The 12,863-nt window shown below is 39.8% G+C and overlaps 1 protein-coding gene and 1 non-coding gene across 2 annotated transcripts; both read left to right on the plus strand.

Moving 5' to 3' along the window:
• The first annotated feature begins 5,072 nt into the window (after positions 1 to 5,072).
• Positions 5,073 to 5,154, plus strand: trnal-aag (transfer RNA leucine (anticodon AAG)). Its single transcript has one exon. It is a non-coding gene; the product is annotated as a tRNA-Leu (tRNA).
• A 529-nt stretch (positions 5,155 to 5,683) lies between these two features.
• Positions 5,684 to 12,531, plus strand: naa40 (N-alpha-acetyltransferase 40, NatD catalytic subunit). Its single transcript, XM_015033886.1, has 8 exons — positions 5,684 to 6,063; positions 8,480 to 8,575; positions 9,557 to 9,609; positions 9,689 to 9,784; positions 10,736 to 10,894; positions 10,974 to 11,057; positions 11,329 to 11,406; positions 12,144 to 12,531. Exons 1-8 carry the CDS (start codon positions 6,058 to 6,060, stop codon positions 12,289 to 12,291), a joined length of 720 nt encoding a protein of 239 aa, XP_014889372.1. The 5' UTR covers positions 5,684 to 6,057; the 3' UTR covers positions 12,292 to 12,531.
• The last annotated feature ends 332 nt before the right edge of the window (positions 12,532 to 12,863 follow it).

The following is a 12,863-nucleotide window of genomic DNA, read 5'->3' on the forward strand; positions in this document are numbered from 1 at the left end:
TGTGAAGATGCAGGAGGGATAGGGAAGCTTTATAGAGTTGATAGAAAGATGTATGGAACTAAATATGGCACAATCCTGGAAGAAAAGCTGATAAAAAGATAGAGCTTTGTGTCAAATGATATTCATCTATTAGAATGGCCTAGTCAAAGTCCAGATCTAAATCGAACTGAAAATCTGTGGTAACACTTGAAAATTTATGTTCACGGACTCTTTCCATCCAGTCTGACCAGGGGCGAATTGTTTTACAAAGAGAAAAGGGTAGATACTATTTTTGAGTTCTTTCACATAAAATTCAGTAAAATATAATGAAGGTAGGGGTTGTAATATGACAAAATGTTAGTAGGATGTGAATACCTTTGCAGAGCTCTGTACATTTGTATGATTTTAAAGAATCTTTTAGCAATGGGTTCAGTTCAATTCAGTTTAATTTATTAAAGCTTAAGGTTTCTTTGTTAGATGCTGTTCCTTAGCGCACCGCCATCTTTATTTCCACACTTGGCACGTTCATGGCTCCATACTGCTGTGAGTGCGTGCGTGCGTGTGTGTGTGTGTGTGTGTGTGTGTGTGTGTGCGTGCAAGTGAGAGAGAGAGAGAGAGAGAGAGAGAGTGTCCCCAGAAGCATGCATGACTTTGCGCTTGAACTTGCTGTGACTCAGTTGCACAGACTCAGACTGCTCCATTTTATTACTCTTTTCATTTAAAATGTCAAAAGCTTGAGACGAGTCCCGGCCTCGTGTCTGCAGACATTTCGTTGGATCTGTGTGTGCACCTGAACACGCACAGGTAGATGTGTTTGTGTATGTGTTTGTGTGTGTGAGCGTGAGAGCAGAATATAGAGTGTTTTTATGGACAGCTGTTGCAGCAACCTGCTGTGACCCTCACAAGGGTTACTTGTTGACATGCAGCAGACTGTTACAGGCTCCTCCACCTCCTCTTCCTCCTCCTCTTCCTCATCCCAGCTCATCACCATCTCCTCCATGATCTTCCTTGTCTTCCACCCCTCCCTCCTCTTCCTCCTTCTCAGTGCTCCTGCTTCCTCCTTCATTTGATTGATTCACCTTCCAGTTTCGTCGGTCTTTTTGCTTCTGTAACTTTCTCTCTTCCTCCTCTCCTCCATGCCCTAATTCCTCACATCCTCCTCCTTTTTCATCTGTTCCTTCGCCTTCACAACCTCACCTCTTTTCACGTCCCTACCCAACCTCCTTCTCCAAATCTTCCTCCTCTTCTTCCTGTGTCTTTCCTGCCCTCATCATCTCACTCTTCTGCGTTCTCCTCTTCCTCTTTCCTTGCAGTTTCAACAGTGTGTGTTTGTGTGGTGTGCGTACGTGCAAATTCTTCCCTTCCCCTCCCCCAGTCAGTTTCGCCTCGCTCACTTCCACCACCTCACCACCCCTTCTCCTCCACCCACCTCTTACCCCACCCCTCCCCTCCCCTGCTCCTCTTCTTCCCTCTTCAGTCTCATTTTCACCCTTTGCACCTTCTCTCCTCTCCTCCTTGTCTCCCTTCTCATTAGTCCACCGTCTCTCCGGTCCCTAACATATCTTCACTAATGAACAACTGTTATATATCTCCCTCTCACCGCCCTCTTAGCTCCCTCCTTTCATCCACCAGTCTTCCTCCTCCTCTTCATCCTCTCTTGTAGCTCGGCGTTCCGCCCATCCTCTCTTTCCCACCACCTCCTTAGCTCTCCACCTGTCTCCTTCCTTCTTCTCGCCTGTCTGTTAGTCTGCTCCTCGTGAGGAAAACGTCTGTTTTCCTTTGCATTCCTCTCCACATTTTTACACAACTCATCCCTCCATCCATCCATCCATCCCTCCATCCATCCATCCATCCATCCATCCATCCATCCATCCATCCATCCATCCATCCATCCTAGAATCAGACTGAATGGAAAAAAACTCTTCCTGTTGTCATGAAATCCTGAAATGAAGAAAGCTCTTGCAACATAAATTCAGGACACAGACTAATGGTCATTAGCTTCACAGATTAGCTTCCTGCTCAGCTTTACAATGACAGAATTTGGAGGAATATTTGCATATTTTGGCCTTACAGGGGTTTCTCTTGGGTCACTGTAACCAGGTTTCCCAATCACGGTGACGCCCCTTTTGATCCTCCTCTAATAAATTATGGCAGCCGTGTAGCCGAGTAACTAGGCCTCTGCTACTCGGCTTTGAACTGTCATTTTTTTTAAAACAAAAATATGATCATAAATTGATCAGTTTGATAATAAACTTTAATTAAAAAGGGACAAAGTACAACTCAAACATAAATGTCACCATTTAATGTGTTATACCAGATGGTAACAAAAGCTAATTTGCATCTCTTTACTTAAAATAGTCTGAGTAATTGGCGTAAAATATGGCAATAATTGCTCACAAGGTGATGCAAACGTGAAACTTTGCACAGTCAACAAATATAATCTGCTGAGAATCAAATGCACACCACCAGTTGGATTCTCAGTGGGATGCAGGGTTAAACCTACCGGCCTAATGTTGCATCCTGCTAGTGTGTTTTTCTGTCCCCCAATCAACGGACTGTGTTGTGTGACCCCAGTAACTCCTCCCTGACTGTGCCGTTGTCCTATGGATCTACAACTGAAGGAGATTGTACATGAAATAGATAAAATAACTTACCAAACTGTACCAACCCATGACGTACTGCTCTGGAGAAACAAAGCAAAGCAAACCTCTGAAGTCTTCATGAAACATGTATATTTATACTGATAGTAAATAACACATGGTTGGACTTCGAGCGACGTCTCAGAGCAACTTGGTTCCACTGGATTTTAAACACTTTTTGCGTTTTTATTTGTGAAAAATGTCTACTTTCAGTTCACAGTGGCTCTGCTACATAAAATCCAAGAAAAACACACTAAGGTTTGAGTGCAACATGACTAAATGTATGAGTAGTTCTGCAAGACACAGCAAATTAAGCATAACTGATCAAAGTTGATTTAATGTTTCAGTCCTGAGGGCAGGTATCTTCTTATGAGGCACACCGTAGGCTTGTAGACAATTCTAGGCAATTCTGAACTCATTCCCGTCTTCATCCGCTCTGCTCTGCACCTCTCCACACTGCACTGTTGATTCTTTCACTTATCCTCCCCCCTGTTTCCACCCTTCCTTATCCAGCTGAGTGTGTCTGTAGTTACAGGTATAACAGTATACGTGTGGGTGGAGGTGGTCAGGGGTCTTGATTGCGTTTTATTCTCCTCCCCTGCGCTGCTGTGCTTACTGACAGAGACGAGAACATCTGAGCAGAAACTATCTGGCCTCTCCTGCTGTAGCTTGCAATAATAGAAAAGGCTTGTTGCAATGAACACTAGGCCTCACTTTCAAATGGGCTTCACTGCGCCCCCTACTGATGATTGGGGAAAAAAAAAAAGGTGTTTCTGTGAACAGCCAAGAGACACAGATTCCCTGAGGACAAAAGACTGTAGGCGGGGTTTGGAGACAAGGCCATCTGCCTGCTGTGGAGATCTGCTGCTAGTACTCTGAGATTCACAGGAACCCCTACACAAAGTCTTTATTTAGATATTTCAAGAGCTAGGTGATCATCCAATGTCATATGACTAAAATACATTTGTACATCCCATGCTGAGGCACAAAAACAATGTTGTTCAATCAATGCCAATTTGATGTTTTAACCAGATATAAGTAATTTGGGAGTTCCTCAAGAATTTCCAATATACACAGAAATATCCAGATAGGACATTTCTTAATTTAACTTAAGCCTTTAACTTGTTGCAGTGATAAGAATAAGCCAGCCACCCTTTCCTCTAGTGGTGTTTAGTTGCTCTTTGTCCATGTTCTTAAAAGTCTTAAAAAAACAAAACAAAACAGAAATGCCATCAAACACCTTGTTGTATGAATTTAGTGCATGTTTGTGCAGCAATCTGCTTCGTTGTCATTATTTTAAAAATGATAAAATAATGCTAATCAAAGCTCAACCAGGTTTTCCCAGATCATCCAAATAAAAATAGTGGAAATGGTTTCTGCTCTGTGGGGCAAAAACTACTGCTTTAATTAGCATAATTTTAAAGATAGAAAAATACAAAAAAAACAACAAAAAAAACCTGAAATCTATAATTTTATAATAATTACATCTCATTTTACTAATAAAATGCTTTTCAATGCACCCAAAGACCCTGTACAGCAAAAAAGATTAAAAATAACAGAAGTAGTAACAACACTCATATCTTTTATTACCTTTAAACATTAATGTTATGGTGGGATTAAGCTACGTTTTGCTCCAAGCTCCACTCAAACATTATTATTATTATTATTATTATTATTATTATTATTATTATTATTATTATTATTATTATTATTATTATTATTTACTGCTTTTACTGCTCTATTCTGGTCTTTGGGACTGGAGTTTAGTGTCACTTTACCGCCTTCTAGTGGTCGATGTGGCACACTGCTGCTTCAGTGGTTGTCAGTGGTCGGTGCTTCATAATTTTACTGAAAAACAACACTTATAGTGACATATGCGATGACTTTACTCAAAAAACGCTTTATATAGCAGGACAATGATCAAATTACAGCAGCACATTATTACCCGCTTGATGGGTCAGTGTTTTGAAATGACCTACTCAAAGTCTGGACTTAAATCAGCCTGAGACATTACCATAAACAGGTCAATCACACTTGGAAAAACTCTCAGATGTGGCTGAATTAAAACAATTTGGCAAACAACAGTAGGAGAAAACCCCTCCACAGTGATGTAAAAGACTTACTGTTAGTTATTGCATTGATGTTAGCCATACAAAACAAATTATTTACTTTTTTTTATATAGAGCCATGTTGCTTTGGATAAGTTTTTAACTTAAATATCAAAATCATAATCTGAAAACTGCTTTTTGTATCTAGTATGTTATCCCAATCTGGATTAGACAGTTGAACAAGAAAAACAGAAAATAAGTATCTCAAAAAATAAACATTGACTGGAAATTCACTTGTATTTTGTTTGTGTTTAGCCAATCTGCCACATTCAGATAACTCATCTCAAAAGCTGAAATGTCCTGACGTCACTAACATATCATCTTTGTTGACATAGTGCGTGTATGTGGTAGCGTGGCCGAGCGGTCTAAGGCGCTGGATTAAGGCTCCAGTCTCTTCGGGGGCGTGGGTTCGAATCCCACCGCTGCCAGAAATCACTTTTTTTATTATAACTCATTGATGTCGTCTGACATTTCATGTAATCGACTCTAACTCCACGAAAGTGGACGAAAGTAACTGTTATTTATCAATTTAGCACTTTCTATGTTTCGTAATGCAAGACCATGTTCAAGGTGAAGAAGATATTACAGTTGTTCCACATTTCAGAAGTTGTCACAGGTTTCGCTTTACTACTTTATCAGGAGTATCAGGCGTACTCATACTCATGTTTCTATTTAACAGACACTAGTTCTTAGCTTACTTTACACAGTTACACCAGAATGTTTCTCTTTCTTAAAGGGATCGCCTCCTTCAGTTGAATAAAATGCGTATTTATCTTAATAACGGTATTAAGTGATAAAAGCCATACATTTACATATTACAAAAGTGTAAATTTACATATATTTGAAATATAAGTTTGCTTAGAGGCAGAAAGTGGGGCTTTGAATGCGCTTAGTGTTAGTTAGGACGTGGAGTTTGAGAATTCCGATGGGAGAAGGAACAAGTGAATGCAGCACGGCACAGAGAGGAAGAACGAAAGGAAAGAAAGAAAGAAAGCGTAGAGGGGGGGCAGAGGAAGGAGCCCTAATGAATTCAACGTCGCTGTGTTGGCGCGAATGCGACCGCTTACTTAGCAATTAAAAGATTTTCATTGTGATTTTGGTCAGATTTTGTGATTGGCCGCCGCTTTTCTTTCACCTCCAACAGTCGGCGACGTATTCAGCTAGCTTCGTTAGCACCTTATTTATCATTGTCACATTAATCTGCTCCCCCTCTTTTCTTTCCTCCGGCGGTCGGAGTCACGGTACTAATAATAACTGAGGAGCACCGGGACAATAGAGGAGTATTTCCCTGGAAGAAAACGATAAGTCACAGCTGTAAAAAAAAAATAAAAATGGGGGTGAGTTATGTTTTTGTTGTTTAATGTTGCCTTGAAATGTGAGTGATGATGAGAGGAAAAGAGGATGAAAGGAGAAGATGATGGTGATGGTGGTGGATGGATGTAGCTAAAGGTGTTTGGCCTCATCCAGACAGCTTAGTTAGCATTGTAGTGTTAGCTTATACATACTTTGCCTAGTTCCCCCTGTTATTAACATGTCATTTCCCGTCACATTTCTGACAGTTATGTGCTAGTGTGTTGTGATGTTATTAGCAGGCTAAGTTAGCCACAAAGGCCCGAGTGTGTTGCCTTCACCCACCTGCTAATAATATTTTTTTTTAAAAAGTCAAGCTTTCTGGGAGTTTTTCGCCTCTTTCCTAATAGACACAATCTGAACATGTTCAGTCAAACTTCTGGTTGTTCCCCCACTTTTCCCCTGCAGTCGTAATAAACCCATCCACGTGTTTTCTCAGTCTGTTCCTGGTACACAGTTAATGCTCTCTGAGCTAAAGTTGGCAACTCGGCGTGCATTCCAGTTCTTGATTGTTCCTGGGTCTGTTCAGGCCTGCAGTTGAGCACTTTTCTTGCTAAATTCCTGCTTGTTTGTTGGTGAAACGCGAACGCATCACTTCGGCACTGTAAACACACCACAACGAACTTTATTATCACGCATAAATTAGATCAGGGTTTGACATTCTTGCTGCTTCCACAAGTTGTTGCACTAGCAGAATGTGCATGATATTCACGTTTGAAGGCTTCAGGAAAAGTGTGGAGTTTAATTTAAAGTGTTTTCCACAGGATAAGTATGAAAAATTTGCATTTTTTTGCCTTCAATTCCCATTTCATTCTCCAGTAGTAATGTCCAATCAATATATCCATCCATCAAGATGTCTATATATCTGTCAAACTGTCCTGTACAGAAGCCTATCGCAATAAGCAATAAATCAATTAATCACATGATAAATTAGAATAAAATCAATAATTTCCATTAGCATGATTTGTTTTTTGTTTTTTTCCTATTTTCTCTCTTTCTACCAAAAACTAAATGTCAAAAGTCTTCCAGTCTGGTTTTAGTCTCAACTGGCCCTTTATTTTTTTGAAGGACAATTTTGTTTACAGAGACTTCATTACTCATTTTATTTCTTGTTTCTGTTGTTTTGTTTATTTTTGGGGGGATATTTAAAATATCTTCCAGTTCCAGAGTTAAATATTCTTTAGTATTTAAAGTTTAATAGCCTTTGTCCATCAATCTATCCAGGTCTGTCCATCCTTCCAACATCCTGTTGTCCTTTCGTCTGTCCAGCTGTTTTTCTTTCTCTCCATCAGTCTGTTTATCGCTAGCATGTTAGCATAATTTGATTTCAAGTGCAGCAATTTAATTTGATTTGCAGGACTGATCACATTTCTTGTTGTAATCTTCTGGGTTGTACATGTTTTTAGATTATTTTGGTTTATTTATTCTTGTCTTTGTAAAAATAATTGTTGCTGCTGCACAAAGCAGCAAAAGAAGCTATTAATATTTGTCACATAGCAGCAGAATAATTGCATCAAATGTTCATCATGTGCTTAATTCAATTGTTCAGCCCGACTCTCAGCAGTGAGGACTTTTATATCTGGTCAAGACGAAGTTGACATTCAAGCTTTTCAAATCTACAATACACATTTAAAAAAACGTTACCATGTTTTTTGGCCAATTCATATATTTTTTGCTAAATCTAAACACATTTTGTAATAATATTTCCTCCTCATTCGCTTCAATTGTTTCAAATTAAGACTGTTAGAATATCTGTCACATCAAATGTGATAAGACTTTGAAGAAACTTTTGTTACACGAGGTGCATTTAATTTCCTCCTGTTAATATATATATATTTAAATAAAATTAGAATTGGTGTTATTTAAAAACATCCATACTAATCTTCACATTACGGCAAACTTCATTGTATTTTATTTGGGTTTCATTTGATACACCAAAACAATTTAGCAATACTGTAAAGTGTAAGATACAACATCTTGAGAAGTGCGGATTCTTATTTCATTATTTTCCACGTTTGGATAAATTCTAGAAAAAAGAAAACCAGTCATGAAGCATGCTTACGTTTCTAGTTTTTATTCCTTGTTTTCTCTGCAGTACCACAAAAATATTGTGATAAAACTGCACATGTCTCACTGTGACACACGGTAGTGGCAGCATCATGCTGTGGAGACTCTTGAGACTGCGGACGTTCACCTTCCAGCCAGAAAACCAAACACTGGAATAGTTTAGATCAAAGTTTGTCAATTAAAATGTGATTAAAACATAGAATAATAATAGATTTCTGCCATGTTATGATTGGTCTCGTTCTGGAGGAAAGGTGTTTTTACTTTTCCTCCGCTCATCTTGGCTCCATAAAGTCATGAAGTCTGCCCTCATTGCCTCCTTATTTCCTGGGTTTTCAGAGGAAATCCAACAAAGCGAAGGAGAAGAAAGCCCGGCGTCTGGAGGAGAGGGCAGCGATGGACGCCGTGTGTGCAAAGGTGGACGCAGCCAATAAGGTATTTACTCAAACGAACGTATGGATGGCACGTGGCACTAAAAGGATATCTGTAATTAACGCTCCATATGCCTCGTTAGACTTAATTAAACCCACCAGTTGTGTTTGAATTTGAACAATCTGGTGAAGATTGTTTCCAAACATCATCCACCGGCTGAACAGCAGCTGCTTCCTCCACAAACCTTTAACAAATATTTCCGGGTGTATTCCTGCCATCAGTGGTGGCACCGAGGAAATAAACAAACAGCAGAATCGTCTAAACTCTCCTGTCTCCTTGTTTCTTGTGATTAGAGCTGAAATGATTAATCGTGATGAGTCGATCATTGAAATAATCTGCAGCTAATTTAGTAATTGATTAATTAACTGGAGTATACAGACTCTAAAAAAGGCAGATTACTGGAAAAAACCCAAAACACTCAGATGACTAATTAAACCAAAACTGTACAGAAACTAAACGTTTTGCATTTAAGATGAAAAATAAAGTTTGTTTTTTTATCTGTAAATATATTTACAAGCCAAAACTCCTCCTAGTTTTAGCTTCACCTTGTTCAAATTCTGTAGAAAATATATTTTTTTAAAAATCTCATATTAAGCTCATTTTGCTGTCCAATTATTAATAGCTTGATTAAAAAAAAAAGAATTATCTCCACTGTATTAACTTTTAAATTAAGCAGAAATAGCTGAGCTTTTCATGTTTTGATAGAATAATTTTTAAGCTATAACTTCATCCTTTGCTACAAATGATCAAGAAATCTTGTCAGACAGTAAAATGTTTGTTTTCTGATTTTGAAAAAGGAATTTAATTATTTGTTATTATTTTCAAATGGATATTTAACAGTGTGATTAAATTAGTCGATTACTAAAATAATAGTTGGCATCTGTTCTGTGTCCATCGTTGGTCCATGGAAATGAGATGTAGTGAAAAGAGTTTGTGCCTTGATGCTTAATGATGAAATAAATGATAATTGTTTCCTCCTTCCAGCTTGACGATCCTCTGGCTGCTTTCCCAGCCTTCAAAAAGTACGACAGACATGGGTACGCATCGGTTTCTGCACGTTTTTCCGACTTTCCTCGTCTCCGGTGCCGTTGAACTGATGATTTTCGTCTGGTCCAGGTTGAACCTGCAGATAGAGTGCAAGAGAGTGACCTCGCTCAACCCGCTGGCCGTGGAGTGGGCCTTCGAACTCACCAGAGCCAACATGCAGACGCTGTAAGAAGTTTGGTTCTGTTGTAGTTTAGAAAACCGAACGCAGACGGGATCAATTCACATGACGCCGCCTGTTGGTCAGTCCAGTGGGTTTGGCAGTAACCGACCGATCAGCATTAAACGCCGCTCACCTGCAGGAGCTGAACCTCAGGGCGTCGGGGTTGATCGTTACGACAGTGCCGAGGTCAGAGAGGTTTGGTGGGAAATAACTGGAAAACACGATTAAATGTTGAGTTGGGAAAATTCACTTTAAAAATTCAAGCTTTACTTAAATACTTTATTACCACTTCATTCTTATATCATCTTCACCTTATTGTCATGTTTTTTCGACTTTAATTTTGACTTTAATCTCAATATTTTGACTTTATTCTCGTAGTTATGATTTTATTCTTGTATTATTATGGCTTATCTCATACAACTTGATTATTGTAATTTAGTTTTTTTCCTTAGAAATAAGGGAAAAATGTTTTTGTTGTACCATTATGGCGTCATATTTACTGTATATTTGTTGAGACAGAGACAATGTGCAACATTTCATTCACCTTTTATGAAGAATCAGCGATGCATGGCACCAGTTTACCACGAAAAAATGCTCATTTCCACCTGCAGCCCCTGGACAGGTTAATGTAATAAAGTAGAATTTAACAGATTATGCATTTATGAAAAACCAGGTTAGTGTTTAATTACATACATGTCTGACAATTACAATCAAAACCAAACAGAACTACAAACCGACAGACAATGAAAAACATTCATTCTTTACACATTTTTGAGATCTTGCCAAGGCGTCATGTCAATTGCTTCGTCTTCTATTTTTTATTTATTTTTTTCCCCTTACACTTTAGCAAAGTTTCTCCGGCTTTCCAAATTTGCTCCAATCCAGTGGAGACCATTGTAACATCTCTCTGGAGTTTGTGAGGCTTCAGAGCAGCTTTCTCTCTGCTGTGACTGCAGATACGAGCAGAGCGAGTGGGGATGGAAGGAGAGGGAAAAGAGGGAGGAGATGAACGACGAGAGGGCGTGGTACCTGCTGGCCCGCGACGCAGACTCCACCCCCCTGGCCTTCTCCCACTTCCGATTCGACGTGGAGTGCGGGGAAGAGGTTTTATACTGGTAGGATGCTCCCGCTATCCGGATAAAAACCCCGGAGGCGAGTTTTGTTTCCGTTTGTCATGCGTTGTCTGCTGTGCAGCTACGAAGTGCAGCTGGAGAGCAAAATGCGGAGGAAAGGGCTCGGAAAGTTCCTCATCCAGATACTGCAGCTCATCGCTAACAGGTGACGACCGCAGCCACGGTTCCACACGGAGACCTTTGGTTCCTCCCCTTCCTGCATCAAGACTTAAACTGTGCATTTTAAATCATAGATGTCCAATGTATGGTCTGGGGGCCATTTGAGTTACTTAAAATGATTTTGTACAATGATTTAGGAGTTTTATTCTTAAGAAAAACTAATTTTTTGTGTGGCCTGCAAGTGCTTTGATCTTGATAATTATTTCCAAGTGGTGAATATATAAACTAATATTGTTTGTCCTTTTGTTTCCGCTCAGTACGCAGATGAAGAAGGTGATGTTGACGGTCTTCAAGCACAACCACGGGGCTTACCAGTTCTTCAGAGAAGCTCTACAGTGAGTACAGGAGCTGGTTATGGACAAATTTCAATAAATACTGAAAGTTGCAACTCTTACAGAGCACTGCTTTTAAAAACAGCTAAAATCCTCCAACGCTCCCAATTCTCATTTTATATTTTCAGGTTGTCTCTTAAAACGTCTTAAATCCATATATTTAAAATCAAGGCCTTAAAATATCTTAAATTCATTAAAACAAATGTAAGCTAGTCTTAAATATGTTATTAACAGGTCTTAATTTTTATCAAGGTGGGACTATTTAATCTCTTATATTCTACGTAGACATTTTTTGCGGGATTTTTCTATCTGACAAAAATCTCAGTCGTGTGCAGACTATTCAATCTGTTACCAGAAGCAGCTAAGGCTACCGGTAACTAGCTGCTAACACTTGCTAGCTAGCTATCCTGAGAGCACAAAGCTGCTGCCCAGCGCCACAAAAGAAGCCCTAAAAATTTACAGCATTTCTTTTCTACATCTCTGTTGCAATATAGGTCTTAAATTTATTTGATAATGGTCTTAAAAACGCTTAACTTAATTAAGATTAAAGCCTTAATTGATTTAAATTACGGTCTTTTCTTTAAATTTATTAAAGAAAATGCAAGTTGGCAATTCAAATTTAATTACAGGTGTTAAATTTTGCTGAGGCAGGGCTATTTACATCTTCACCCGGTGCGTTTATGGGGAAAAATCGACTCTGCCGCCTCTCCTTCACTAATAAACTTTTCTTCCTCCGCCAGATTCGAGATCGACGAAACCTCGCCGAGCATGTCTGGTTGCTGCGGCGACGACTGCTCCTACGAGATCCTGAGCAGGCGGACCAAACACGGCGAGGCGTCCGCCGGCCACACCCACGGCGGCGGCCACTGCGGCGGCTGCTGCCACTGATTGGCGACAACTTCCGAAAGCTGTGCGAGTGTGTGGATGACGGAGCGTTTTTCTGGGTTGGGGGGTTGAACGGCGTCAGAAACGAGCCGCAGGTGGAAGTCCTGATGCTGATAAGCTTTTTTTCCAAGATTCTGTTTTGTGTGTGTTTGTTTTTATTCCTGCTGCAAAGACGGAAAGCAGCTCAAGCTTTTCTCTCTTCTCCCAACTTACTGACCCGCTCCCTCTTTTTTTCACCTCCACCCACTCATTGCCGTTCGTAGATATATTCCAGTCTCTTCATGTTCTGCAGTGTAACGAGTCATTTTGATTCATTGATTCTGTGGCTTAAGACCCGATACTGGTGCTGGTCCAGCCTCTAGTCAGTTGGAAAGCTTTAAATCATGTCCTGACTCAAGACAGCAGGTGTGAAACTTGAATGAGTTGTCCAGTTTTTGCCGACAAGCTGCAGCTTCTTGACGACGGACGTTTCTCCCTGCCTTACGGAAACGGTCACAGCATTGCTATAATCTGCTCAGTCCCCCATCATTCCCTGTTTGTATTTACATAGAAGCTGCTTTACTCCTAATTTTTCT

Source organism: Poecilia latipinna, unplaced genomic scaffold (assembly GCF_001443285.1).
Source record: "Poecilia latipinna isolate Pla-1442-1.1 unplaced genomic scaffold, P_latipinna-1.0 Scaffold281, whole genome shotgun sequence".
NCBI lineage: Eukaryota > Metazoa > Chordata > Actinopteri > Cyprinodontiformes > Poeciliidae > Poecilia > Poecilia latipinna.